This window comes from Gambusia affinis, linkage group LG19, assembly GCF_019740435.1.
Source record: "Gambusia affinis linkage group LG19, SWU_Gaff_1.0, whole genome shotgun sequence".
Classification (NCBI taxonomy): Eukaryota; Metazoa; Chordata; class Actinopteri; order Cyprinodontiformes; family Poeciliidae; genus Gambusia; species Gambusia affinis.
The window spans coordinates 4695830-4722690 of record NC_057886.1 but is presented as its reverse complement, the minus strand read 5'-3'; the positions used below and the strand labels follow the sequence as shown (position 1 = coordinate 4722690).

General features: G+C 40.9%; 2 protein-coding genes and 1 non-coding gene across 3 annotated transcripts; all 3 read right to left on the bottom strand.

Moving 5' to 3' along the window:
* Positions 1-7: 7 nt before the first annotated feature.
* Positions 8-8130, bottom strand: kri1 (KRI1 homolog). The gene is made up of 18 exons (XM_044100494.1): positions 7940-8130; positions 7713-7783; positions 7442-7544; positions 7260-7362; positions 6330-6384; positions 6176-6225; positions 6007-6106; positions 5853-5930; positions 5216-5328; positions 4911-5139; positions 4661-4831; positions 3226-3304; positions 3031-3134; positions 2782-2944; positions 2574-2704; positions 2069-2133; positions 1896-1991; positions 8-729 (listed from the first exon to the last, which is right to left on the bottom strand). The coding sequence occupies exons 1-18, from the start codon at positions 8022-8024 to the stop codon at positions 270-272; spliced, it is 2256 nt and encodes a 751-aa protein (XP_043956429.1). The 5' UTR covers positions 8025-8130; the 3' UTR covers positions 8-269.
* Positions 2205-2304, bottom strand: LOC122822653. The gene has a single exon (XR_006369185.1). It is a non-coding gene; the product is annotated as a Z30 small nucleolar RNA (small nucleolar RNA).
* Positions 8131-11305: 3175 nt separating the features above from the next.
* ldlra (low density lipoprotein receptor a) lies at positions 11306-23165 on the bottom strand. Its single transcript, XM_044100493.1, has 18 exons — positions 22929-23165; positions 20078-20200; positions 19171-19293; positions 18465-18845; positions 17892-18014; positions 17672-17794; positions 17439-17558; positions 17111-17236; positions 15666-15837; positions 15345-15572; positions 15140-15258; positions 14902-15041; positions 14660-14801; positions 14324-14467; positions 13960-14232; positions 13783-13863; positions 13531-13694; positions 11306-12647 (listed from the first exon to the last, which is right to left on the bottom strand). Exons 1-18 carry the CDS (start codon positions 22972-22974, stop codon positions 12591-12593), a joined length of 2685 nt encoding a protein of 894 aa, XP_043956428.1. The 5' UTR covers positions 22975-23165; the 3' UTR covers positions 11306-12590.
* Positions 23166-26861: the final 3696 nt, after the last annotated feature.

Sequence of the window (26861 nt, the reverse complement as noted above, 5' to 3'; positions counted from 1 at the left end):
CAGAAGCTACTTTGAGTCAAATTTAATGAAAGCGACACAACAAAGGTTTTTGGTCTTTTACATTTTCTGTCAGGCGAAAGGACAATTACACTTTTTAATTTAACAAATCTCAAACCATGTTAAACACAGCATAGTTTACATCCAAAATCTTTATGGAAAATGTCAAAAAACTCAGTTCCTTTAGGATCATTTAATGTTTCTGACGACATCTTTCATTTCTACTCTGGAGTATAAAACCAGATTGTACAGTGAAGTCCAGTGGGAAGTTTCTATCCCTCTTGGTTCTTCTTCAGCTTCTTCTCCTGCTCTTTCCGTTTGTGTCGGCCCAGCTGTCTGAAGTACAGTCTCCGTGGGTTCAGCCCGTACGCCTTCAGCCTGTGTCTGCTGAACTCCCGGCCGCCTATCTTCACCCCCTTGATTCCTGACTTGAGTCGTCCTCCTGACCGCCGGGGCTTCTTGGCCCATACTGGTCTTTCAGTCCTATTCTCCCCTCCATTTTGTTCATCTGCCACCTGCTCAGCCGTATCTTGCGCCTGTTCTTCTAGTTTGCTCTTCTGCTTCTTCTTCTTGGGTATTAGGATCTCGTCCCCTTCCTCTGTGCTGTCCACAGCCTCGCTCAGAGCCTGAACTGCCTCGTTTGCTTCTTCGCTCTGCTTCTCTGCGTTGCTCAGACGATCTCGCCGCTTCTTCCCCAGCTTGCCCTTCACCTCCAGAGTTTCTTTATCCTCCCTGCAGATCAGGATCAGATAGAAATCAATCACCCACTAGCAGGGCTGCAAGCCATCAATTGATTGATCATATCGATCGACAAACAATTTGTTGAAAAGTGGCCATTTTCTTAAAAACTTGAGTTTTGCCTCATATCAAGAGGGCCGACCATCTTTCCATAACAAAGAGGACTAAATTTCTTTAACAGTTTTTGTCATCTGTATTCTGATTTAACAAACATAAATTTGTGGTTTTATCACAATATTAAACTTAAGACACATTTATAAAAATAAAACAGTAACCTTTTAGGCTATTGAATTGAAAAGTAAACAATGAAAACAATCAAAAATGTTAACTCAACATGACCAGAGAGATGTATATGCAGAAGCAACCTCTCTGGTTTCACCTCAAGGAACATTAAAACATCGCTCCACAAAGCGCATTAACTCAAAACAGTCTTTAAAAAAAACATTAAACTTGCTTATTGGAGTCATGTTTTTATCCGCATCAAGTTATAATTTTTCTATTATACCCTTCGCTTTTCTGTCGTATTATTATCCTCGCCGTCGTGGCACATCAGTAGTTTGTGACACTGCAGCTCGTCATGAGCGGTACAAAGGTGATAACTTTAATAAATGGCAAATTATATAACGTTAATAAGTTTGTCGAGTGTTAATATTTCCGAACAGAACCGCAAAAGGTGCATTCTGAATCCGACACGGACTCTGGACCGTTTCTCTACCCGCTTCTAGAATATCTCCGCCATCTTTGATTCAGTCTGAGATAGCTCCGCTTAAGGATGACCAGCGGCGCCCTCTACTGGATGGCGGAGAAACTACAACACTAAAAGAAAGTCTAAGCGGAAGTTGTTAATAGATTGGAACTAATTTGAATCCAATAAACCAGGGGTGTCAAGCTCCAGTCCTCAAGGGCCGGTGTCCTGCAGGTTTTAGATGTGCCACAGGTACAAAACACTGGAATGAAATGACTTAATTACCTCCTCCTTCTGTAGACCAGTTCTCCACAGCCTTGCTAATGACCTAATTCTATTCAGGTGTGGTGCAGCAGAGGCACATCTAAAAGTTGCAGGACAGCGGCCCTTGAGGACTGCAGTTTGACACCCCTGCAATAAACCATTAATCCACCACTAACCGTAAATTGGTTCAAACCACAGTATTTCTACTCACTCAGAATACACAGAGCTCAGGACTTCTTTCTTCTTTCTCACGTTCTGGGCCTTCGCTTTATAGTTCTTCAGGTCACTCATTTCCTCTCTTTCAGACCTTAAAAGGCAAGGGCAGCTGTTACTGAAACTCAGCGACCTCAGAGGACCAGGAGGGGAACATCTCAGAGTCGGTACCTGAACATGCACGTCCTCCTCAGTGAGCACCACTGGTTCAGCTCTTGGTCGTTGGCACTCAAGATCTGAGAGAAAATCGTAAGAATTTAGACACAAGCATAGCGGGTAGAGGAGGTCATATTTGTGGCAGTTTCATCTGCTCAGAGAGAAGATTGGTGTGAGATCATTCCCTGGTCAGAGCGATTCCCCAGACGGAGGCAATACCAGATCAGTCTACACAGATCTCATCATCGCAGAGCTGGGAACCAGAACCAGCTGGTGTTGTTCTGTCCACTTGTTCATTTTCTAATTGAGGTGTTTTTTGTTTCCAAAGGAGGAAGTTCAAACCAACACTTTTCGTCAATTATACATACGTTTTTTTTTTTTTATTCTACTTTTATAGCTTTTATTCATTTCTACAAGAGATAATCGTTTTAGCCAAATAGTTGGTTCTCTTGCGTTTTTTTGTTGATCGCAGAGATGCAGATGTGTAGAGTTCATGGGCTCCCAAGAGGAAGAGCCTCACCTCGTCCGTGGTCAGGCCGAAGTCGTTGGGCACCACCTGCCTGTAGCGAAAGCGGCACGGAAGGTCGTCGATGATGTCCTCGTAGTCCAGCTTGTAGTACTCGTCCAGGTACTGCTCGAAGGTTTTCTCCTCTGAAACGAGACGGACGGCGTCAGGCGAGGCAGTCGCCCGGGCAACGGCCGGGTTCGGGACGCTTCCCGACACTTACGGGGGTCAAACACCGGCTTGGTTCTGGTGATGACCTCAGCAAAGTGAGACTTCTTCTTCTTCTTCTTGCCCATCTGTGGCAGATCGTCCTTCTTCAGCTTCTTCTTCTCCTTTTTCTTCTTCTTGGAGGCGGTGTGCTGGCTCGGGTCGTAGTCTGCATCCATCTGCATGAACAGAATGACTGCTTCTCTAAGCAAAGCTAAGACAAAATACAATTCAAACTGCTTTGGGCAAAACAAGGTTGGCTCACGATGAAGTCTTCGTCGTCGCAGTGCGGTCCAGAGGCGCTGTACTCCTCTTCGTCGTGTCCCTCTTCATGTCCCTCTCCTGTCCAGGTGTCCCAGTTCCAGTGTTCTGAAGACGCAGAAGAAACTTCAAATGAAGCGGAAGGACCACAGCATCTGACATAAACACATAAATTAAAAAATAAAGGCCAGCAGCTCACCATCCATCTCGTTTCCTTCATCGTCAAACTGGGGCTTCTCCTCTTCCTCTTGTCCGTAGTACTCGTCTCCAAAGAATTTCTGCAAACACACAACGTTGCAGTTACATATAGAAGCTTATTTTGAACAGAAAAACAGCACTTCAGAGATCGAAAGTCTTGACTGTCAAGTTAAACATTATTTTAATTGAACGCTAGCAGAGCACCGATTGCGGTTTTCTGGCCGATCCGAGTCCAATTTTTGCCGATATTGACTTCTTATAACCGATACAGTGACCTAGTTGCCAAGTTGGCATTATGGATGTTAGTTATGGCAGGATATATTTTAAAGGATGGTAAGAAAGGAAAAACACGATGACTGCAGAAATTGATGCATCTTGACGAGGGCTGGGCGATTAAATAATTTTATCAATTAATACAATTGTTTTGAAGAATTCATTTTTGGAAAAAAATCAGGATTTGTTTTTTGCCCCCCACCTTAGGCGGCCATTTTGTTTTACGGCTTCTATTTATTTGGACACTAAATTCTTGAGTTCAGGTCGACTATGACGAGACATAACTGTAAACCTAACATTTGTTTTCCTTTTTTCATAAAAATAAGATTCCAAAATTAGTCAAAATGATACAAATACGGGGCGTGCTGTGGTGGAGTAGGGAATAGCGCAACCCACATCTGGAGGCCTTGAGTTCTCGACGCGGGTTCGATTCCCGGACCCAAATGACATTTGCAGCATGTCATCCCCCCTTTCCTGTCAGCCTACTGTCATATAAGGGACACTAGAGCCCACAAAAAGACCCCCTGGAGGGAAAAAAATTTAAAAAAATGATCCAAATATAATGTCAAAATAAAACTAGAATAAATTAGCAATATTAGGAGAATGAAGTAGTAATATTCTGAGAACTCGCACACATAAAATAAAGTTATCCACGATTTTTTTTCTTATTGAAAACAACTTCTAATTTTGAGACATTCTTCATGGAAAATAATGACCACATTCTCGCAATTAAATTAAAATTCTTGTTTAATTGTTTTGTCAGTAGACCATCTTACAAATTGCGGAAGGGAAAATTAAAATAAAAGCAGCATTTTAAAAATGTGTCATTTGTAATTTCTTTGAGAAAAAAACAAATCTTTAGGCAGATTTTACCTGAAGCCCTAATCCTGACATACCAATGTTTGATAGCTGAAGAAAGGAAGCAATGCAGCGATGCTTCTATGAATATGACTGCATCTTATCAGATATGATTATAGGAAATGTCAACTATGAACGAATGTTAAAAACCGACTTCATTATTGATAGGTGGGTGTAAATAAAATAAGTTTATCTTCTACTCACTCCTCTCAACGTGCAAGTGTACGTCTCTGTTTTTCCTTTCCTTGTGTGTAACTTTGTTAATTCCTTGATTCACTAAAGTCAAACAGGGTTCCTGTCCTGACCTGCATCAGCCGGTCGTGCTGGTTGGGGTCGAAGTCTCCGTCCAGGTCGGCCTGACTGAAGGCCAGCTGCTCGTTGCCGGTCAGCTCCTGCAGCTGCTGCAGCTTGTCCATGATCTCCTTCCTCTTCAGGTTCTTCAGCTGCTTCAGCTGCTCCCGCTTCTGCTCCTTCTCCTGGAATCACGCGGCCGCTTCGTGAGCTAATGTGTTAGCATTAGCGGGGTGTTTCTTTTATTTTTACTGCCCTACGTACCTTCAGTTTCCTCTCCTTCACCTCCTCCCTCTTCTGCTTCCTGCGGTCGTCTTTGGCGCGGACGGACGTGGCGATGTTTCGGGGGTAGGTCTTGATCTGCAGGGCGCCGGGCTCTTCGAAGCGGAAGTTGTAGCTGCGCTCGAAGTCCTCCTGGCGCTCCAGGAAACTCTCGCCCTCCTCCTCGGAGTCGTCCACGTCCTCCTGGACCAGCTCGTCGTACGTCGGGATCCTGAACGGATTCGGAGGATTTAAAAGTGGTTATTGTGAACGTCTAAAGACGGATGCCAAGCTCACTGGCTGCACACCGTTGGTCGTGGTCCTCCTCCTCGTCCAGGTAGCCCTTGTTGAGCACGTAATCCCGGAGGAATCGCTCCTTGTCGTCCAGCTGCGGGTCGTTCCAGTATTCTCGCAGGTATTTCTGTCACAACGAGGGGCGGGGGAAAGAAAAGTCTTATTTCCAATAGAGATGTAATAATCCAATATTAATACCTGTAGCAGTCTCAGTGTTGAAAAAGAATCTAGATTTCAGCTGATTTTTCTGTAAAACGTCAAATATCGCTATAAGAAGAGACAAAATGTGCATCCAGGAATGCCACAATAAGCAATAAATCAGATGATCGCCTGATGCATCATAAACTCAGTATTTTCCATTTTCATGATTTATTCTTTCTACCAAAAACTGCATCCTTCAGCCTGGTGTTTCGGTGTCCAGCTGCCCTGAAGGAAAATGTTGTTTACAGAGCCTTCATGACTCATTTTATTTGCCGTTTCTGTTGTTCTGTTTATTTACTTTGGATATTTAAAATGTCTTCCAGTTCCAGAGTTAAATGTTTATCGAATTTTGAAGTCTGTTGGTCTTCGAGAATGTGTTCTTGTGTTATTGTGCCACTATCAATATAACTTCTAGAATTCCTGGATTGTGATGTAACTTTGGGAACTCACCATGTCCTTCACCTCCTCCGGACCGTCCAGCTCAGCCTGACCTTTGAGCCAGTCCACATAATCCGCCTCCTCTTTATCCTGAAAGCACACACGCGGGAAGTGTTTGTTTCGTCGAGCCGCTGCTGAAAAAGACGAGCTGCGGCCGTTTGCTGACCTTCTCCTCCTGCGTTTTCATCCTTCTGGTGAGCAGCTTGGAGGCTTCGCCTTCCTCCTCCTCCTCCTCCTCGTCGCTGTCCTCGACAAACTTCCGGAAGCTGCAGGGACGTTTGGGTTTCTGTCAGCTGGCGTCCGGACGCAATCGCTTAACGACCGTCTGACCTCACCTCTCTCTGAGCTCCTTCTGCTCCTGGATGTAGCTCGGCGAGGCTGCCCTCTGTTACAGGGAGACAACGGCGACTCAGCAAACAGTCATTTTCCCAATAAAAAAATAAAAAAATAAATAAAATCACAATCATTCATCTGAAAAAGTTTGCACACCTCTCTTCTTTTGGCTGCTTCCTCCTCATCGCTGTCGTCGTCATCTTCATATTTGCTGCGGGAAGACATTTTTGTAAAAGATTGTTACTGCCTGATATGAAGTAGTATTTCCACTTTTAATTCTATAAAATCCATAATTCTATCACCAATCTGCTAAAGACTGGTGATAGAATTAAACGACCAATTTTAAGTTTTTTTGAAAAGTCCACCAAATCAGAGAACTATTGCTGATTGTTTGGATAAAACAAACTGGCACATTCTGCAGATTTTTCATTCAACCCCTTTTTATGCAACATTAGAAATACAGTAAAAAGATGAAAATAATTACATTTTCATTTTAAATAGGAAAACAAACCTTTGTTGTCAAAATACAATACCATAGCATTCCTTTAATGAACACAAAGCTAAAAAAACTGTACATGTATCTCATCGTTTATCATTTATCTTGATTAACTTCTTATAAGAATTTTTATTTATCATCATAATAAATTTCAATTGATTAAAAACAAACCTGTCAATATTGTTAGTTTTACCTTTATCTCCACTGTTTGCTCAATGAAGGCATCAATACATATCGATACATTTGAAAATATAATTAAACACAATTACTGTCTGCAGTTCACTGACATAAATAACTCTTCTTTATTCATCTGGCGTCATAAAGAAATGATTTACAAATGGGATTTTTTTTTCCCAAGAGCAGTATTTGTCTTTTGTGGGGCGACAATTGCTGCTACACGCAGTTACAGAAATAAAAAGTTCTTATCGTCACTTTTATCGTCATCACAATTTTAATAACAAAATATCGTAATAAAACATTATCGTCCAACCCTACTGTGGCGCCACTGAGTTTGTTAAAAATGACTTTTTTGTTGTTCGTTTTGATGCTTTTTAGAAACCTTCGCAGGGGCGCCAAACATCTGCACTCACCCTTCTTTTTCCAGGATGACTTTCCGCTCGTAGTCCTTCAGGTACATGGGTTTCACTTTGGCTTGTTTGGATGTTGACGGACCGTCCTCTTTCTGGGATGCGTCTGAAAGCAAAATACCGGTCAACTAAGCAGACTGTGCAAGATGACCGAGCCCGAGTGAAGCTTTACGCTTTTAAATCACCTTCCGAGTAGAACCTGGCATCTTTCTCGTAGATTTTCGGGTCCTTCTTCTTCAGCAGGGACAGAGTTCTGTAAAAATCCCTATCTAAAGCAGGATCCAGCTCCTGTGAGGAACAGGTACAAACCAGGTATCTGTGTTTTAGAAGTTTCCCTGCTTCAGCACACTTGATTTCTATTAATGGGTGAGTAGAACAACCAGGGAAACGACTAAAACAATACAGGAGGACGCTTGGGAAACATTAAACGTGGGCATTTTAGCCACAGATGCTAACCACTTCACTGTCGTCAGAGCTAGATTCAGAGGAGTCGCTGTCATCGGCTTGGTCTCCGAATCGGTCCTTCACTGCATATGTGCACAGAAAACACACACACACACACACACACACGTCACATCATCCATCAACTCCTGCCCAGAGGACATGACAACTTAACGCTAACGGTACTTTCTGATCCACGTTGGGTAGTTAGCATCACAGTTAGCCACTAATAGCACACTTACGCTTCTGCAACTCCTCTTTCTGTCGGTACTTCTCGTATTTCTGCGCGAACTGCGAGTTAATTTTCAGTTCCGACCTGCCCGGCATGTTTTCAATGACGGTGGGTTACAGACATTAAGGAAAACGAGCCACTGGAGCTGCGACAACAAGCATGTTACGAGTAAAACCACACCGTTTCCGGTGAGCTGCAGCTGATGTAGCCAGCAGAGGGCGCAGTAACTGCTTCTGGGGAGCATGTCGGCCATGTTGTGAGTGGCAAATTCACACGCGAAAGTTTCATTCGACTGATTTTCTGAGTTGTGTTTAAAGTAAACGATACTCTTATTTATTTCTAATAAAAGATAGCACTAAAGAAAATAACAAAAATGAATAAATAAGCTATCTTAACAAAAATGAAAATCTTAAATGTTAAATATATATTCCAAACCACTGAATTTGATATTAACTAGCTTAACAAAATTTAGCTTAGCTATTTTTTCAAATATTCCTATTATTATTATTATTATTATTATTATTATTATTATTATTAGTAGTAGTAGTAGTAGTAGTAGTAGTAGTAGTAGTAGTAGTAGTAGTAGTAGTAGTAGTAGTAGTAGTAGTCTTTCCACTGAAATGTTACAAATTTCCACACAGAAAAAAAGTCATTTTAAATTCTTGTATGATGTCTACAAAAAAAGAAAAATGGGTGGGCGTAGTCGATTCCCACTACCAATGCTAGTGGACCATTTGGTCAGCAGAGTTTGACTGTGGGTGGTGTTTCTCTAACATTAACAGTGTGTGTGCAAAGGTCAGTGAATCTCCAGGAACGGGTCAACACAGCTGAGGGCTGTTTTTTTTACCACGCGCATCAGGTGAGCAGTGATGTCTCATCCTCTGCAGTGGAGAGATGGCACGTGTTGCCCAGAACGCAAAACGTGAAAGTTTTCAGTCTTTGAACTTGTATTTTCCCATTTTTTTGTCACATTAAAACCAAAACCTTCACTGTGCTGTGGGATTTCAGTGGAAGTGGATAATTAAACGGAAATTGTTTTTAAAATAATAAAAACAATTCACTCAAATCACCCACCATTCTGATAAAAAATATTCTGTAATCTCAGAACAATCTTCTACGAGAATTAAATCATCACTGTGAATATTTTTCCTTTGACATAGACCTTAAAGACTGTCTTTTTTCCTGTGTTGACTGCTTCTTTTAACTCATTTTATCAGTTCAACACTTCCTCTGTCCTTCAGCCTTGAACTTTACTGTTGACATTTTGTGCACTTTATTTGACAACATGTGGGCAGTTGTCAAGTAACTGCCCACATTTACCAATGAACCAACCCCCCCAAAAATACGTCTTGTGTGTGTTTGAAATTTATTTTTTATTTTTTTCGATTATTCAAAGTTAAAGTCACTTTTTGGCTTTCCCAACAGCTGCTTTTGTTGCTCTGGGTACTGACGCTTAAATTTTAATGAGCAAAACTGAATGTCAACAAAAAGGAATGTACTCTGGTGTCGCCTTAATTGAAATAACTTTTGAATTACCAAGTACTCATCTAGCACTCATTGTAGCCAGATTTTAGGTGGGGATTTTCAGTGGCTTTATTTGATGGCTAGACTAGAATGTTTTTGTTTTCTCAAATTATAAATTATGAGAAAAATAACCACAAACTCATTGTTTTGTTGTTGTTTCTTTCCCTACTTGACAACCACACTGGAGAAAAAACAACATAATATGGTCTTGTTTTTGCCATGATCCAGGGTGTTCTAGGAAAGTGTTTGCTTTCTGTGGAATAGCTACAGCAGCTCCAAGAAAGAAAAAAAAATATATAAATAAGTAAACAAACCCAGCTTCACATTTTAAGCTCTGACTGCATCCAGAAACCATATGGGCCGGATAACCGCACAGGTTGCGTAAGAGGCAAGTAGGAAAAGTGTTTTCCCTGAAACTGACACCAGAATTTCTTACAGCGTGGCTTCCCGCATACAATTATTCACAAATGAATCTCAAAAGTGTGGCCAGCACTTGTTTTAATGACCTCAACCAAAGTTGGGTTAGAGTGGATGGAAAGACGAATGAATTTCAACGCAGAATATACGTAATAAAAACTTGTTAGAGGTTTCAGATGACTTGAAACTGAGGCAGAGGATCAAATTTGAGCTGGATAACAAGCTAAACGTGAACTCAGAGCTGCAGTGAAATGGGTTTAGACAAGTCAGATTAATGTGTTAGAAAGGCCAAGTCAAAGTCCAAACATAAAGCTGTGGGAAGGTTGGAAAATTCATCCAGTCTGACTGAGCTGGATCGATTTCGTATGGTTGAAATGGGCACCATTAATGCACGAGCAGAAAGTTTCCATAGGTAAGAGTTAAACCTTCATCTACCAGATAAAAAGGCAGTATTACGTAAAAATAATCTTTTTTGAGCTTTAAATCATATGATGTGACTCCCTCATTCAGCTCCTTCAGACTAGCCAGATGCAATTAGCAAACATCTGGTGGAACTGGGCATCTGCCAAGCTCATTATATGAGCTGCTTCTCAGAGCATCGCTGGTAAAAACATAGATAAGGGGTTAATAGAGGAGCCATGTTGTAATGACTTCCAGAAGGTGGAGCTTCAGAGAGAGCAGGAGCTTCTTAAAGAGACAGAGGCCCAATTTCAAGGTGGCAAATTACCAAATCAAATTTCTGTTAAGTCACATTTGATACATACAGACAGCATTTTTATAAAAACTGAAGGTAACACAGTTAGTTGATTTTGCTATAAAATGATACTATATGGCTGGAAAGTACTTAATAATAAGAATAATATTAATAATACTGTCCCCCTACTTGTATATATAAAAAAAAAACCTTTAAAAAGCCCAGAAGTCGTGTTAGAGTTGCTATGAGAGCTGAACTGGTTTACTTCATGCTGAAGTAACAAGAGAATGTTTTCGAAAAACAGAGTCTGAACAAAGTTGATTCTGTAATAAATAGAACTGTGTCTTTATTTACAGAACATCTTGAAAAGCTAAAACATCAGCAACACAAGTGAACAAGTATGTAGAAGACAAATTATGTACATCTATGAACATATTTACAAACTGTGGTTGAGCATTGAAAAAAAAAAAAAGACTTCAGGTATGCTTCGCCTTCCCTGTCTGACACCATGACAGCTGTGTTTCCATTCACCATAAAATTGCACAAATTGAAATTACAAAAACAAATTTGCTTAACAAACCTGCCAATCTTGTGTTTTTTCAGCCGTATCAAAATAAATGTATTTCACAAAACCGCAATGGAAACGTTTGTTCGTGTCACGTGATCAACGGCCGGATGTTCCTATACTAGCGGGAACGACAAAAAAAAAAAGACAACAGGAGGTAGAAGAAAGATGATGGTTTGGTTTTTTTGTTTTTCGGACATTGTGGCCGTTTCTCGACCTCAGCAGAACATTTAGTCAAAAGATTTGCGCACATTCGTAACGGAAACGACGTCACGTGAACGCAGCAGAACCATTTCATTAACATGGGATGAAGAGCAGATTTATAACAGAAACTCTTGAGTTCAAAAGCACCAACATGAACACAGAGACACATCTCCATAAAAGGCACATACATTCGCTGTAAAACAAAACTATAACTGATATCTAGACGTTGTTTTTTGTGTTTGTTTTTTTAACCACCTCAGTGCACATACCATTCCTTCACCAGGAATGCTGGTGCAAAAGGGTAGAACATAAATATATACTTGACTGGATGTGGAACATTAACCTCGGCTCGGTTGGTCCCACGTGGCTGCATTTAAGTTTCCCCAACTCCGAGGAATGCTAAACGTATGAACCTTCTGAACGTTTCATACCGGAGACATCTGGAGAAGATCTAGAGAGCTACATGAAACTTTGAGCAGCGTTTGGTTCTGACATTTTTTGTTGTTTTTTTCCGAAGCAGGTGAAGTGTAACCAGAATTTGAAGAACTTATATTAGTGCCTTTTGGCAGAAGATTTTTGCACAACTAAAAAAGTTGATGAACAACGCAATCGTTGATGGACAACGATTGCGTTGACCTGTTGCATTCATGACTTGGTGGAACTATTATGTTACTGCGTGCAGAGCCAGGCAATTGATTGTTAGCTGCAGTTAGAGGTAAAAAGAATAATAAAAATAAAAAAAATCAAACCCTGCCATTAGAGTACTGTTCAATCTGTCTTATGTATCTGAAATGATAAATAACACAAACACACACAAAAAAAATCTCCATTAAAAGTTTCTCGACTTCTCCTAAACATCTGTTTGATTAGGAAGTTGCAATGAACATTAAGAGAATCAAGAGAAAGCTAAAAAAAACTATAATAATCTCATCTTAAAAACTGCTTTGCTCCAGTTTAACCATCAGGATTACAGTTTAAATATACTGGAGGACACATGATGGTCAGCTGGCTTGTTTTAAGATATAAACCTGAGATGTTATAAAACATGTGATGTGCATTCCAACTTTTTCACGCTGTTATTTTCACAGTAAAGCACTCGTTTGTTAGTGAGGATATAGTGGTCTAAGGCTGTCGGACGCACGCTTTGTATGTTCTCTGCGTGAGGTAAAAAAATAAAATAAAAATAAAAATACTAACGGCCTCAAATAGTGTGTTCACTGAGGTACAATGTTTTTCCCCCACTTTGTAATTCTTCTTTCAGTTTTCGATGAAGGAAGGATTGTCCGCGTCTTCGTCCAAGCTCACAATTTGTCTCTGATGAAATGAGAGAAAAGGATGTTAGACGTGCAACAGATTGTACCAGGCAGATTTCTGCTAGCGTGGCGTCGCAATAGCAATCACGTAAACATGTCACAGTCATAAACTCCAGTGTAAGTTGCACAATTTTATAGCAATGCACAATATATTGGCACCAACATCGGTTATCTGCTGATATTAGCCATCTGTAACATATCGGCATCAGTCTGATAATTAAAACTGGGCCGATATTAACAACCAATATTTATTTTTATTTTGTCCTTTCCCAAAGGTGTCTAAATTGTAGTAAAATGGATATAACATTGGTAAATATCGGTTATCGTTCACAACAGCAACCTTAAAATCGGATACTGATATTGACCCGATTTTTTCTGCATCAGTGCATCCCTACAATTTTATGTAATAAACCAACACAAAGTAAGTAATTGTGGTGAAGAGACGGACACTTTCAACCTATTTTACAAATAAAGATAAATAAAAAAACATGTGGAGTGGAATTATATTCATCTCTCTTTGCTTTGATAACTCAGTGCAACCAATAATCTTTAAGAGAATCCCATGTGTTAGAGTGGCCCATTCAAAGACCAGCCTTAAGTTCAACTTAGAATTTGTGGCAACACTTGAAAACTCATATTAACAGATGCTTTCCATCCAATCTGACTGAGTTTAGGCTATTTTGTAAAGGAGAATGGTTAGAAATCTCCAGCTCTATGTGTAAAGTCAGTAGAGGCACGATGAAAAACTCTTGGTGGATAATTTTCTTGTTTGTGTTGGTATATTATCACACACATTCTTGTATAATACACTGAACTTTGTGGTTGTGATGTGAAAAAGTTCAAATGGTATGAATACTTTCTTACAAGCAACCTTAAAGACTTACTTTAGGGTAGGCGTAACCTTCCAGGCTCTGACTCCTCCAGATGTGAACCTGGTCCTCAGTGGTTTTCTGATAGACGGGGTTATGAAAGTGCATTGTGTTGGTGTTCTGGAGCCTGTAGTATCTCCACAGCAACACGCCCCCGACGGCCACCAGACAAAGTATCGCTGTTTTGGGGGGGGGGAATTAAAAGAGAGAGATAAGAGAGAGATGTTTCTGATCGCTGAGAAAAAGCAAAATGAGGCCAAAGCATACCTAGAGGAAGGACAAAGTAAAGCGTTTTTGAGGTGTTGGAGGTAGTTTCGGGTATAGTGGCGACACCTTTATGTGAAACACCTGAGGATAAGATTATCACATAATGTTATCATAATGATCAGAAAGAAGGAATCTATAAAAACAGAAATATTTACACCTGCTACTTTCAAAACTTGCCTGGAGTCGTGACAGGAGCAACTGTGGAAGTCTGCAAGATTTTAGGCTTTTCTGGCTGAGGGGAGGGCTTCTTTGGTAAAGGTATGGTGGTCCGAACCGCAGGCCTAGTGGTACGCCACACTGACTTGGTGGCTGTAGAGGTGATTATGGGAAGCCCTGTGGTAGTAATTGGAACCTGGGGCTTCTGCGTGGTCTTTGGTGGCGTTGTAGGGACAACAGGAGGGTGGGTAGTCGAGGCCTGAGACTCTGAAGAAGCTGAAGGAGTTGGAACAGCTGGTAGAGTGGAAACCAAGAGAAGAATGTAGCTGTGAATATTTTATCTGGAAAATATTAAAACAACAACTTTCTGTGACGATTTACCCACCAGGCACACATGTCCTCATATCCCCTGCTAGCATCATATTATCTGGACAGACACAGGTGTATTTTGGAGGGTGGGTGCCTATTTGGGGGGCAGCTAGGCACATGAATTCACAGGTGCTGTTGGACACCTGGCACCAGTTCCTTCCTGCAACAGGAAATGGAATACAGTTTTGCTTAAGTTGCTGTACAGATGGAAGGTGTTATTAACATTCTCTTTGTTGGGTTCTTTGTAGACTCTTTACTAAAAGAGAATACTTTTGTGAGACGCTGAGTTAGCATCGGTTCTGAGTATGTTTGAGTGCATAGCTACGTCTTATCGGGGATGCAACTGTCTTACCAGCAGGTTGTTTGAGGTTGTGGTAAAGAACGATGTCCTCGGGGGACGAAAGATGTTCCGCCACCGGTGCGATGTCACCACCAGTCAGCCTGTTGGCGCTGAGGATGGCGTTATTGCTGACGTCTGTCCAGAACACTCTTTCCTAAAAACGACCAGAGCGCCTCTTAAACACTTGGGAAATTGCGGAAAGAAAGATCGGTGATTATAATTTGCGGGGGATTTTAATTGTAAAAAATTTCTACCTCGAATACGGTGAGTCCCAGCGGGTGAGCCAGCTTGTCCTCGTCGATGATCAGGGTGTGCCGACCGCCGCCTTGCACGTCGATGCTGGAGAGCGTGTGCAGCTTAGAGTCCACCCAGTAGAGGCGCTGGTTCAGCAGGTCTTAGTCACCAGTGGGGGTTGCGTGAGAAGAAGACCATTAGCATTAATGTACACATGAATAAATAAACAAGCTGAAACCAGATGGGGCATGAGGTCACCTATTGTGATGCCATTAGGCCACTCAATGTTGTCCGTGACCAGAGCAATGCGGTCTACTCCATTAAGACCTCCCTTCTCGATCTTTGCAGGATTCCCCCAGTCGGTCCAGTAGATGAAGCTGTAGGGTGAAAAAGTTTAAAGATGCTGGAGGCTACAGATCATGCAAACATAAAAATGAGACAAACCCTCCCCAAAGAAACGCACTTGGTATGTGGGTCCACCACAATGGCACGGGGCTTCGATAGGTCTTGGTGAAAGAGAGTTTTGCGGCGGCTACCGTCAGCGGTTACCACGGAGACGGTCTTCCGAATGCTGTCAGTCCAGTACAGGTTTCCGTGGACCCAATCGAAGGCTATTCCTTCAGGACCATCAATGTCGCTGCCTATCACCACACTGTGATGGGAGAAGTCCTCTGCTGAGTCCATTGGGGTTCTGGGTGAAAGGTCAAAGCAGCAGTCAAACAAAACCAAACGGGAACATAAAACAATAATTCAGTAACTTAAATGTGAATTTAATCCTACTGACCTGTAGATTTTCTTCAGTGAAAGATCGGACCAGTACATCTCTTGGGTGGCCACGTTCATGTCCAGGGCCACCACGTTCTTTAATCGGGGGATCACTCTTGTGTACTCACTTCTGTCCAGGGTCATCTTTCTGACCTCGTGACGGTTGGTGAAGAAAAGGTAAGGCGTTGTACCTGCAAAATAAATGCCAAGAATTTTAATCTATTTTAAAATGATTAACTCATGTTTTTATGAAATAACAGTCATGGTTTTCAAAACGTGGAGTGGCTGTGGAAGAGTCATTGTGGTCAGACAGGCAGTTCAAAATAAAGTAGATTTTAATGTTTCATGATGTTTAAATTTATTTCAAATTCTAAGCTATAGCTAAGGGAGCATTCACACAACCCTGTTTGTTTGGGGAGGAGTGAAGTTGTAATCGAACTCTGATGGGGACCAAAAGAGGGAACTCTGGTCCACCTAAAAACCCACGTCCCGGTTTGGTTGAATGAACTCGAGGATGGATCAGATGCTCATGTGAATGCAAGTGGAACAGAAAGCAGGAAGCGGAATATAGCATAGCGCATTCTGGGTAAACACAACCAAAACAAATGAGAGAGTCTAACTCTAGCGGGAGAAATGACTGGTGGTCTTTCACCAAAAACGAGAGAAATCCTACAACCCCTAAAATCTGATGCTACTCCATTTTTTTACATTTTATGAAGAAGGAAATTGCGGTCAGAGTCTTGTAAAGAGGTTGTTGTGCCATTTCCTCCAGTAGTTTCTGGTGCAACGCCACCACAGGAGAGGAGGGGAACAGGTTTTTCAAATTGTTGAGGGGGGAAGACATGTGGCAAACGTCGGCCGGGTCCGGGAATCAAACCCGCAACTGCCACATCGAAGACTGAAGGCCTCCAAATGTGGGTCGCGCTATCCCCTACACCACCACAGCACGCCCACATTATTTGGATTGTTGGACACAGTGAAGTGTGAAAGAGAACCACATCAGCTGAAAATGTAACAACATTTTGCAACTTTGCTTTCCCAATCAAAACAAGTCTATCAGGTGTGAAAACACCCTAAAGCACAGGGGATTCCTCGAAGAAAACTTGCGACTCTAGTGTATCTTCACTTCCAAGCAGGACAGCAAGCGCTACAGTAGAATCCTTTAGATCACATAAAGCATACTTCAATTGACCCAGTCAAAGTCCAGACGCTTTAAGAATCTCTGGCAAGACTTGGAAATTGATTTTTACAGATGTTCTCCATCCAATCCAACTGAGCTTTAGCTGTTTCGATAATCTCCGTGTCTAGATTAGCAAAGTTGTGAGAAAGACACCACAAACACCTACAGCGGTAACAAAAGGTAGTTGGGGGTGAGTACAGAAGGACGCCATGTCACTGTACGTCAAGTAAGTGATGTACGGTTCAGGAATGTGCTTTAAAAATCCGCTTGGAGGTCACGCTTACCAACAGCTTTACAAGCTTGCGTCGCCGGGTCAATATGATAACCTTCTTCACAGTCGCATTTGTAGCCGCCGATCTGGTTGATGCAGATTTGGCTGCAGGTTTCTGGGTTTGCGCATTCGTCAATGTCTAACCCGGAGAAGAAAAAAAAAGAAGTTGAGAAACCAACTAGAACGTTCCTTCTTATCTGAAAGCACAGCTTGTCACAGAGAAGGACAGCAAACAGTTTTCTGGCATCATTTCTTCGCCTGAGCTAAGTTCACGATCTGACGTAACCTGACTGAGAGGGAACGGATGTTCAGTCATTTTGTCCTGTCGCTTCGTTGCTTACCTTCACACCGTCTCTTAGCGACGAGGCTGTATCCAGCTGGACACAGGCACTCATAGCCAATCTTCAGATCGTTGCAGGTATGAGAACAGCCGCCGTTGTTGTAGAGGCACTCATTGGAGCCTGCAGAGACGAGAAGGTGATTTATTTTCCTGAGGACATAATTGCAACTTTGGGAGGACACAATTAGCCGTAATTAAGCGGGAAAGCTTTGAATGCGGAGTGTCGCCGCTCACCGCACTCCCTAAGCGGCTCGTCTGACCAATCCCTGCAGTCACGCTTGCTGTCGCATACCCGCTCCATGCTTATGCACTCCCCGCTGCGACACTTGAACTGGTTCGCACCGTCGCAGTGGCTCGCTGGGGGACGGGAGGGCATGAAAAACGCATCAGGTAACACCCAAAATACGCCACTGGTCTTTGGGAAGACAGAGAGGGAGACGGGGTGGATGTGTACCGTTGATGCAGCCGACTTCGTCGCTCATGTCTGTGCAGTCGTACCGGTGGTTGCACTGGTTGCTGCCGTGGATGCACGTACCATCACCGCATTCAAACTCATCAGGGCGACACGTGGAATGAGCTACAGAAACAGAGACAACAGTGGAGGGATTTTTTTATTATTATTATTATTATTTTTCATCTGTTCTACGTTTTCTACATTTTTTTCCAGACAATGTCTCTCATTGTGATTTCCTGGTGTGCTTAAGTCTTAGAAATGTGAGAACTAATTACTTTGCTTCTCATCTTTCATTGACTTTCTTAAAGTTGAGAGTGAGGAGATCCTTTTTGATACTTTTACCCTACTTCATGCTGTCAGACAGGACGTTTAAAGTATAAACTAAGTCTGGGATAATCAGGCTCAGTTTTTGTAGTTAAACCATAACTTAATTTGTTTTGTTTGGGGTTTTTTTTTAAAATAAAACGCTTTGTTAATCGTGTATCTGTTTGAAGAAGCTACATAATCTGCACAACCAGTTCAGAAACTTATCAGTTAATCTTTGAATTAAAAACATTAAATGAAATTATTTACCACATCCAGCTTCATCGGATCGATCAAGGCAGTCAGTGTCGCCATCGCACCTCCACCTGACATGGATGCACTCCCCGTTGCCGCACTGGTATTCCTGGGAGGAGCACTGGTGAAGGGGAGAGCGCGTGGGGGTCCTCGTGGCGCAGTTCTGGGGCCACTCGTCCGAGCCGTCGGAGCAGTCTGCGTCGCCGTCGCAGGCCCACAGCCGGGGAACACAGACGCTGTTGTTGCACTGGAAGGCCACGCCGCTGCACGTGATTGGCGGGCAGGAGGCCTCGTCGCTGCGGTCATCGCAGTCGGCATCTTTGTCGCACACGAAGGAGGAGGAGACGCACTGGCCGCTCGTGCAGCGAAACTCGGAGTCTGAGCACCGCTTGGCAGCTGGGATAGATGGGAATATATATTTATTTTGGGGGATTTTTGACTTTATTTTACAACAGATTGACTGGAAAGAGGATTGTCGAGGACTGAAGCCTCTTCAAATGGGTCGCGCGCGACACCTCCTGCGCTACTGCCGCACGCAACATGGAAAAATTTAAGCTAACCACGGAGCAAAGACAGAAAACAGACCAGCAAACAAACAAACAAACAAACAAACAAACAAACAAATAAATAAATAAATAAATAAATAAATAAATAAATAAATAAATAAATAAATAAAAGACCGGTTCTGAAAGAAGCCAAACAGAATAAAACACAAACTTACCACAGTTCTGTTCATCGGCTCCACTCACGCAGTCCACTTCTCCGTCACAGCGCCAGGTGCTCGGTATGCACAGGGTCACGTAACCCGCGCACTTGAACTCCGTTGGTTTGCATATTTTGTCCGCTTGAATTGATAATACAGAAAATATTTCATATTTAACCAACTTTATATTTGCTACTCTATTGAGATGTTTAAATTTGTGTGAACTGAAGGTAAAACATTATGGGGTTGAAACGATTAATCGTGATTAAATGATTATTGAAGTAATGGTCAGCACATTAGATGAACTGGAGCATACAGACTAAAAGAGGCAAATTTGCTGAAAGAATAGCACACTGAGAATGGCAATTAAGACAAAACTGTACAAAAGATATATTCATTTTGGATTTAAGATATGTAAATATGTTCTACATAAAACTGAAGTTGTATCTATTTATCTTTACCTGGTTCAAATTCTGTAAAAGAGTAAAAACTATATTTTCTGATAAGACCATTTTACTATCCAATTAATAATTGGATATTATTATTTGACTGTTGACTGTTAATCAATTAACACTCTGTTAATTGATTAACAGTCAACATATCAGCCCTGCATCATTTACTGCAAATGATCAAGAGTTCACTAAAGGAATGCTCTTATATTCCTGCATTTTAGTAGAATATATATATATGTATATTTCTTATTTTAAAAAACTGAGAAATTTTAATTTACTTATTTGTTTTTTTTGCATCTTTTAATATATTTCTAAAACAGCATACAAAAAAAGTTGAAATGAAAAATCTGCAGAATTTTTTTTAATCCGAATAATCATCCCAATAATCAATAGAACGATCAATAGATCGACTACGTAAATAATCGTCAGTTGCAGCTCTATGTCAATACAGTCCAACATTGGAGGAGGCTCACAGCAGGTTCCCGGAAGCTCATCTGTGCCGTCTCCACAGTCGTCTGCGCCGTCACACACCCACGTGGATGTGATGTTCTTCCCATTCCCACAGAGGAACTTGCTGAGTTCCTGGGTTAAAGCCTCTGTGACAGAAATATGAACGTGTGGCTTTAGAAATAATCCAAAACCTAAATCAAAATAGTTTTGTATCAACAATTTAACAGAAGACCAAAGAAGACTGTGATGCGAGCTTCTTCGTTAGTTTTTGTGTAAGTTGCTCTTAAAATTTCCAAGGTGGGGCTTCCACAGAACCAACGCATGCATCCCACAGGCATTTCATTGGACTGAGAACAAGAGAATGATTTAGAAGCCGAGTCAGCAACTCTGCATTTAATGTCAACAATCTGAAAATACAGTTTTCCAAAGATCAGAACACTCACCAATGTAAAACTACCCACAAGTTGCTCATGCACTTTTTTTTTAAATAACAAAGGCTAGAGTGTGCATTTAAAACCAGAACTGCCCTTAGTCCTCCACACCAGCAGGGGTCCCCACAGAGTAATTGACATTTCACATTAATCAGGTTTGCAAATGCAGCTAAAATGTAACTTGATTTTGTTAAGAAAGCAGTTTAAATGTTAAGTAAGAATGGTCGAAATTTAACGTGAAAGAAAACCCTTAAAATCCACAAAAACAAATCGTTTGTAAAATACTCACTAATTTCTTTGGGTTTGACAGCTTGTTTCATTTTCAGCAATTTAAATGTTGCTGAAAATGGGAAACTTTATTTTTATGTCTTTATAATGAGCTGTACAATATTACCCCCCACAATGAACACAACGATCAGTTGGCAAAAGACGCCACTGCTTCAGAAACAACAAAGACCATGCATCTAAAATCTAAGACACGGCGGTGACGTTATTTGACGTCGATTTCAAAATTGTTCCTTTTTTTTTTTTCTTTTTTTTTTTTCCTGAAACTGGTGCCACGTTACCAAAGCAATTTTCATGCTGGATGTTTACTTAATGGGCTTAAAGTTCAGAACTCCAAAGACAAACTGGACCAGCAATATTGACCGACTGCAAAACACTTCTGGGAAAATAACAAATGTGCTCTTGGTTGCTCCACATCTAATATAATCCACCCTCAACAGACTGGAAACCTTACAGAATCGCCAAAATTTAATTGATTTCTGCACGAGGTGAGACAAATCGGGAATCTCTCACCGAATCTACGTAGATAAATGTTGTTGTTTTTTTATTATTTTTTTTTTTTTTCCATACCCCTTTTTCAAAGTGTTTGAAATGAATGTCGTTGGAAGTGGCTGCAGTGGCGACGTTTTTGTGTGGCAACCAGTTCCGACATGTTTCAACCACAACAGCAAAAAAACCAACATGCCGAGAACTGGTCTGACAGCAACTTCAGTTGGCGCCTGAGTTCAAAACCAAAACTACATGAACGTATAGTTTCATCACAGTGTTTTTCTTATTTTTAAAAAAAACAACTAAAAACATCTGTCCCCACTGCGATGGATACATCAGCTCTTCTGGGAAACGCTGGATCACTTACAAGTCAAACATAAATTTATCCAAACATAAACAAGCCGATTTATTTGGAAGTGGCGCGAAGGTTCCCCCTTACCTCCTCCCCACTCTGTGTGACGTTACAAATTATTTTAGTCAGTTTTTATGTGCTAGCTGCACAATTATGAAGTGGTGCAAAATAAAAATAAAAGAAGAAAAATGAAAAATGGGCATTGCCGGCTGAACTTGAAAGCCAATATGCCAGGCTGTATTTTTCCAGCTGCAAACGGCTGAACAAGCTGAAGTCAGCAGAGTAAAACTTGCTGAAACGTGGAAATTGAGCATAAACAGAAACAAGGGTCGAAGTCAACAGTTGAGGAGTAAAACATGTAAAACAAATATTAGACAGAGAGAGGAAGAACTGGCAGCTGACCTGCAGAAGAAGCGCAACTGTTCGCTGAAAAGCGCCGAAGGAGCTAAATTGTTTATGTCTCGTATTTCATGTCTAATAAATGAAAATCACAACAGCCACAACAGCATGACGCTGCCGCCACCATGTTTCAGTTTGTCTCGACGGGTTTGTAATTTCTATTTTTAGTATCATAGTATCATAATAGAATATAGGTGGACACGTAAAACCTGAGTTAATTCTGAGTTGATTCTGAAAGAACACTTTATTTCATTTAGGGGGATCAGAGTACAGGGGAGGGTCAACTATAATTGCACGTCAACCACTCTGTGAATTTTCATTTGCAAAACAAAATTACATATATATTTTTTTTCTTCCACTTTTACAATTTTGCTTCACTACATCAGTACTGTTCTCTCACATATTTTTTATTTTATTTTTTAAAGTTCTCTTGAGCTTTTTCAACAGCCAACAAGCAGCTCAAACCTTATTGGATGTAAAAGCCCCAAGACAATAAGAACCTGTAAAACTGATTAAAAAATAAAAATAAAATAAAATAAATGAAAAAGACTCAAGCTACTATAAAATACTTTTTTTTTTGTAACTTAAAACCATTTTGCTAAGATGTATAATATTATATATAAAAAGAAACGTTTCCTCCTTCCAAATGCAGAATTTGGAGCGAGCCGGAGATGATATGTCTGACCTACATACATACATAAAGAAACGAGCCCTCCCCTCCTCATCTGGTGCAGTTAGAGGAGTGGGCACTTTAAACCCTGGAGAAAAAGTTTGGATTATTTTCTATAAAAGCCACACGACTGAACCACACAATACAGCAAAAGTAGGAGAAGTGCAAGAATTTGAAACGTTTCAACTAGCCAAAAATAAATAAATAAACAAATAAATAAATAAAAAATAGTGGAAACGTGAACTTACTGGTGTGTCCAAAGAGGCAGATGACAAGAATCAGAGGGAGTCTCATCTTTCTGGCAGATGAATGAACCCTGAAGCCCGCCGGTTCTTACAGAGAGGGAATCGGACCCCCAACCCTCCCTCCAAGAAAAATTAAGAACAAAATATAAAAATAGTGATCAGCAGTATTTTATTAATAGTGACTTGGGCTCCAGCACCGTAGATGCTCCCGGCGTCACAGTCTGACACACAGTGCAGTGTTTGACAACATCAGAGCCATTTCAATGTGGTCCACGGGTGGGTGGGTGGGCCCGGCGGGGGGCCCCGGCGAAGGGGTGGGCGGGGTCTGGGCATGGTGTGATTTCGGAGGTGCACGCCCTCCACATATAGGAGGCGGGGCTTCTGAGCCAATAGCGTTTTACTACGTAATTTAACCAGCAGACATTGGGTTTCATTCACTGGAGGCGAAGCTTTGGGCCTGTGATCCAAGGACAGAGAGGCAGCTGGGAATCTGGACTGAATGGAAATGTTATTGGGGTCAAGGAGAAAATGTTTAAGGAGGGAAAGCAGGACAATGTTTTTGCTGGAACTATAGTTGGCTATAAGTCTGGACTTTGACTGGACCAATCCAACCAATGAATAGAATGACATTTCTTGACTGGATTTTATTCAAGAGGTCCACGAATGTACAATGTCACCTTCCTAAAATAATACACATAATTTTTTTCCAAATGTGATTTTTGGCAAAAATTGTCTTTCCAAACAATGTTTTAGGGGAAGACAAATAAAAAAAAAAGGACCTGGGTCATTATTTTAAGACGGTGACCTTCAACCGTTTAGTTTTTGTCTTTGTAAGCAATTTTTTTTAACTTCATTTAAATTTAATGATGCTAATTGTGTTGTTCGATTCAGTTAACTACATTGAAGTTTGGGACAAAATGCAAAAATGTCCAGGCTGTATTAAAAGTTTTGCAACATATATTTTGACAGGATACAGTATAAATGTATTCAAACTGATTTGAAAGTTGAATTTTCCAAGCTTATAGTCAGAAAAACAAAGCCAAAGTGTCCCCAGAGTTTGTAATTCAATTGGAGAAAAGTTGGTTTCTCACCAACATTGACCTCAAAATCCAATATGGCTGCTTTACGTATTAAACATAGGCAGTTTGTATCAAATTACATCTTTCAGAGACAGTTCTAACCTTCTTCAGTAAATTTGCTGCCATACTCACTAAAAGTACAAAAATACAGACAAAATGTAAAAACAATCGCTAGCTTGCATTGCTAGTAGCCATTAGCCTGGTTAGGAACAGATTTTCAAATAACTGGAACTTGGTTAAATTGGGTTTGATGTCATTCCCGGATCAAAGTTATGACTTCAGAGGTAAATGAATCAGGAGGGTAAGAGAGATTCCCCTCACAGACAAACCAGTCTGGAACAATTTAACCAAACTAACTGACGATAAACCTCAGAGGGGTGTATATATCAAATTAGCCAGTCAACTCACCCTATTTCTGTCGTCTAATCTAGACTTATGAGGTAATTCCCATTGGCAGATTATTTCACTTATAATCCTGAGAAATTGTTAGAAGTGAAATAATCTTCCAATGCAGCTAGTGATTTTTAATCAATATTAAGGAATTGATTAAAATCGAGCTCTTATGTCTTGCAGAAAAGTTACGTTTAAGTAAGTTTTGCCTTATTTCTAGTGTACTAAGAATTACTTGGTAAGATTTTGAGGGGGTTTTTGTAATGAATTGGGCTAATTCACTTATAGAAAATAAGCAAAAGTATCAGGTGAGAAGTGAAAACAATACAAAAAAAAAACATAATCCAAATATAATTACAGAAAGCGAAGAGAGAAAAGCACAAATCCATGACGCAGATGCGACAGCGGGGTGTGTGTTGAAAGTGTCTTGAGTTGTGGCGATAAACTGGGGTTCTTTCTTGTTGAGTTGAGGTTCCTTTAGCCTCAGACACTCTGCAGACCCGGCCCTGTGTTTGTTCAAGTGTGGGTGTGTGAGGCGAGGAAAAATTCCCAGCAAGATTCTTTTTTTTTTTTTCTGGAAAGCTCAGCCTGTCAGTTGAACTGTTATCACTCAATACATTTGTAATTAATTTATGTTTTTTTAATTATTTAATCCGACAATTTGGAAAGGAATGGCTTTTGGATGCAAGAATCAAACAAGTTGGAAATTATTATGAATTTTTCCCCAGCCGCATGGTCAAAATTATAAGTTCTAAAAATAACGACCGTCTCTCTCAAAAGAGGACACACCCTAAACTGTCTGGATTTTAGGTTTCAAAAATGAGACCATCATAAATCACGTTTAAACATTCTCCTTATGCAGTGGGACGGGCAGTTGTGTTCACCGGAAAATATCAGACTTCAGCTCACACCAACCGTGGTGAATCTGGTTGACGTGAAGTTCAGACGATATATCTTATTACATGAAGGTATCATTCGTGTAAAAATTGTGTATTCCACGCAACAGCAGCTTCGTTTCCATTACACATGGCACAGAACTTTTGGCAATATTCTGCTAATCTCAAAATAAATATGCTGTGTTTCCATTGAAGAAGCGCAATTAAAATCAAACATGAATAGGGCGTGCTGTGGTGGCGTAGGGGATAGCGTGACCCACGTTTGGAGGCCTTGAATCCTCGGCGCGGCCGACGCCCGTTCGATTCCCGACGACATTTGCCGCATGTCTTCCCTTCTCCACCTCCCCCCTCAACCTACTGTCATATAAGGGACACTAGAGCCCACAAAAAAATCAAACATGAATAAGTTTAACAAGATGTCATTAAAAAAACATGTAGCGCCATCATTCTCCTACAACTTCCTGTCATCGTCTTCTTAGTAGTTTGTGCCAGTGACAACATCCGGTCGTTGATCATGTGACTGTTATGACGCGGAAAGTGCTTCCAATAAGCCAATTTCGATATCGGCAACCCGCTCCACAAAACAAGAAAAAAGAAAAACCTCACCTTAGAGCCATAAACTAAGAAAAACACGTTTTTGTTGTTTTTTTTAAAGAGCGCATGTCCATTAAGTTAACTTATTTTCAAAATGTCAAATTGCGCAATTAATAGACAATGGAAACGCAGAGACTAATGAAATATATATAGCGCAAAACTTAAACTGGTCGGAAGAGTAGGCACCAGCATTTTCACATGAGCTCCAGCGGTTTTGTTCTTTGCGTGTGACAAAAATTAAGTCCACAGGACTCAGCTGAGAACTGGTGTTGCGAGACAGGAGTCCTCTTTCAACACAATGCAACAGAGCCTGCTGTTAGAAATGAAGGACTGGGAAAAAGGCGGAAGGCCGTAGAAGCGATGAGGATGCTATAGCATGCTCTCACGGGGCCTCCTAGTGGACAGATGGAGTCAATGCAAGGAGAAGTCTGTATGTACCAAAAAAACAGGGCGAATCTCAGAGATCAGGCCTTTTCAGTCGTTGCTCCAGAACTATAGAGCAAAATGTTAAACTTTTCAAACTCGGAAATTTGCACGTTTTTCCCCCCCAGAAAATCCAATGTTTTTGTGAGTCTTTTTCTACCTACAGTGGCTTTAATAGGCTTTTGTACACATTTGACATATATATGTCAAGTTGCAGGTAATATATATATATATATATATATATATATATATATATATTACCTGCAACTTGACAACAGTTGCAGGTAACAGTTTCTTTATTGTGCTCTAAGATGGCACTATGACTGGAAAACACGAAATACTGCCTTTTAAAAATGCTGTTGGATTGTAGCCTTTGTTTTATTTTCAATAATAATTTTATTTTAATATTGGCCTTGGTTTGTTCTCCGTCTGCCCCCTAACATATCCTTCATAAGAAAAAAAATAAATAAAAAGTTGTGGTTCATTCACTGATGTCCTCTTAACCACCTTTAAATTACATCCGGCAACTTCTGAAGACGACAGCGTGACGCAAC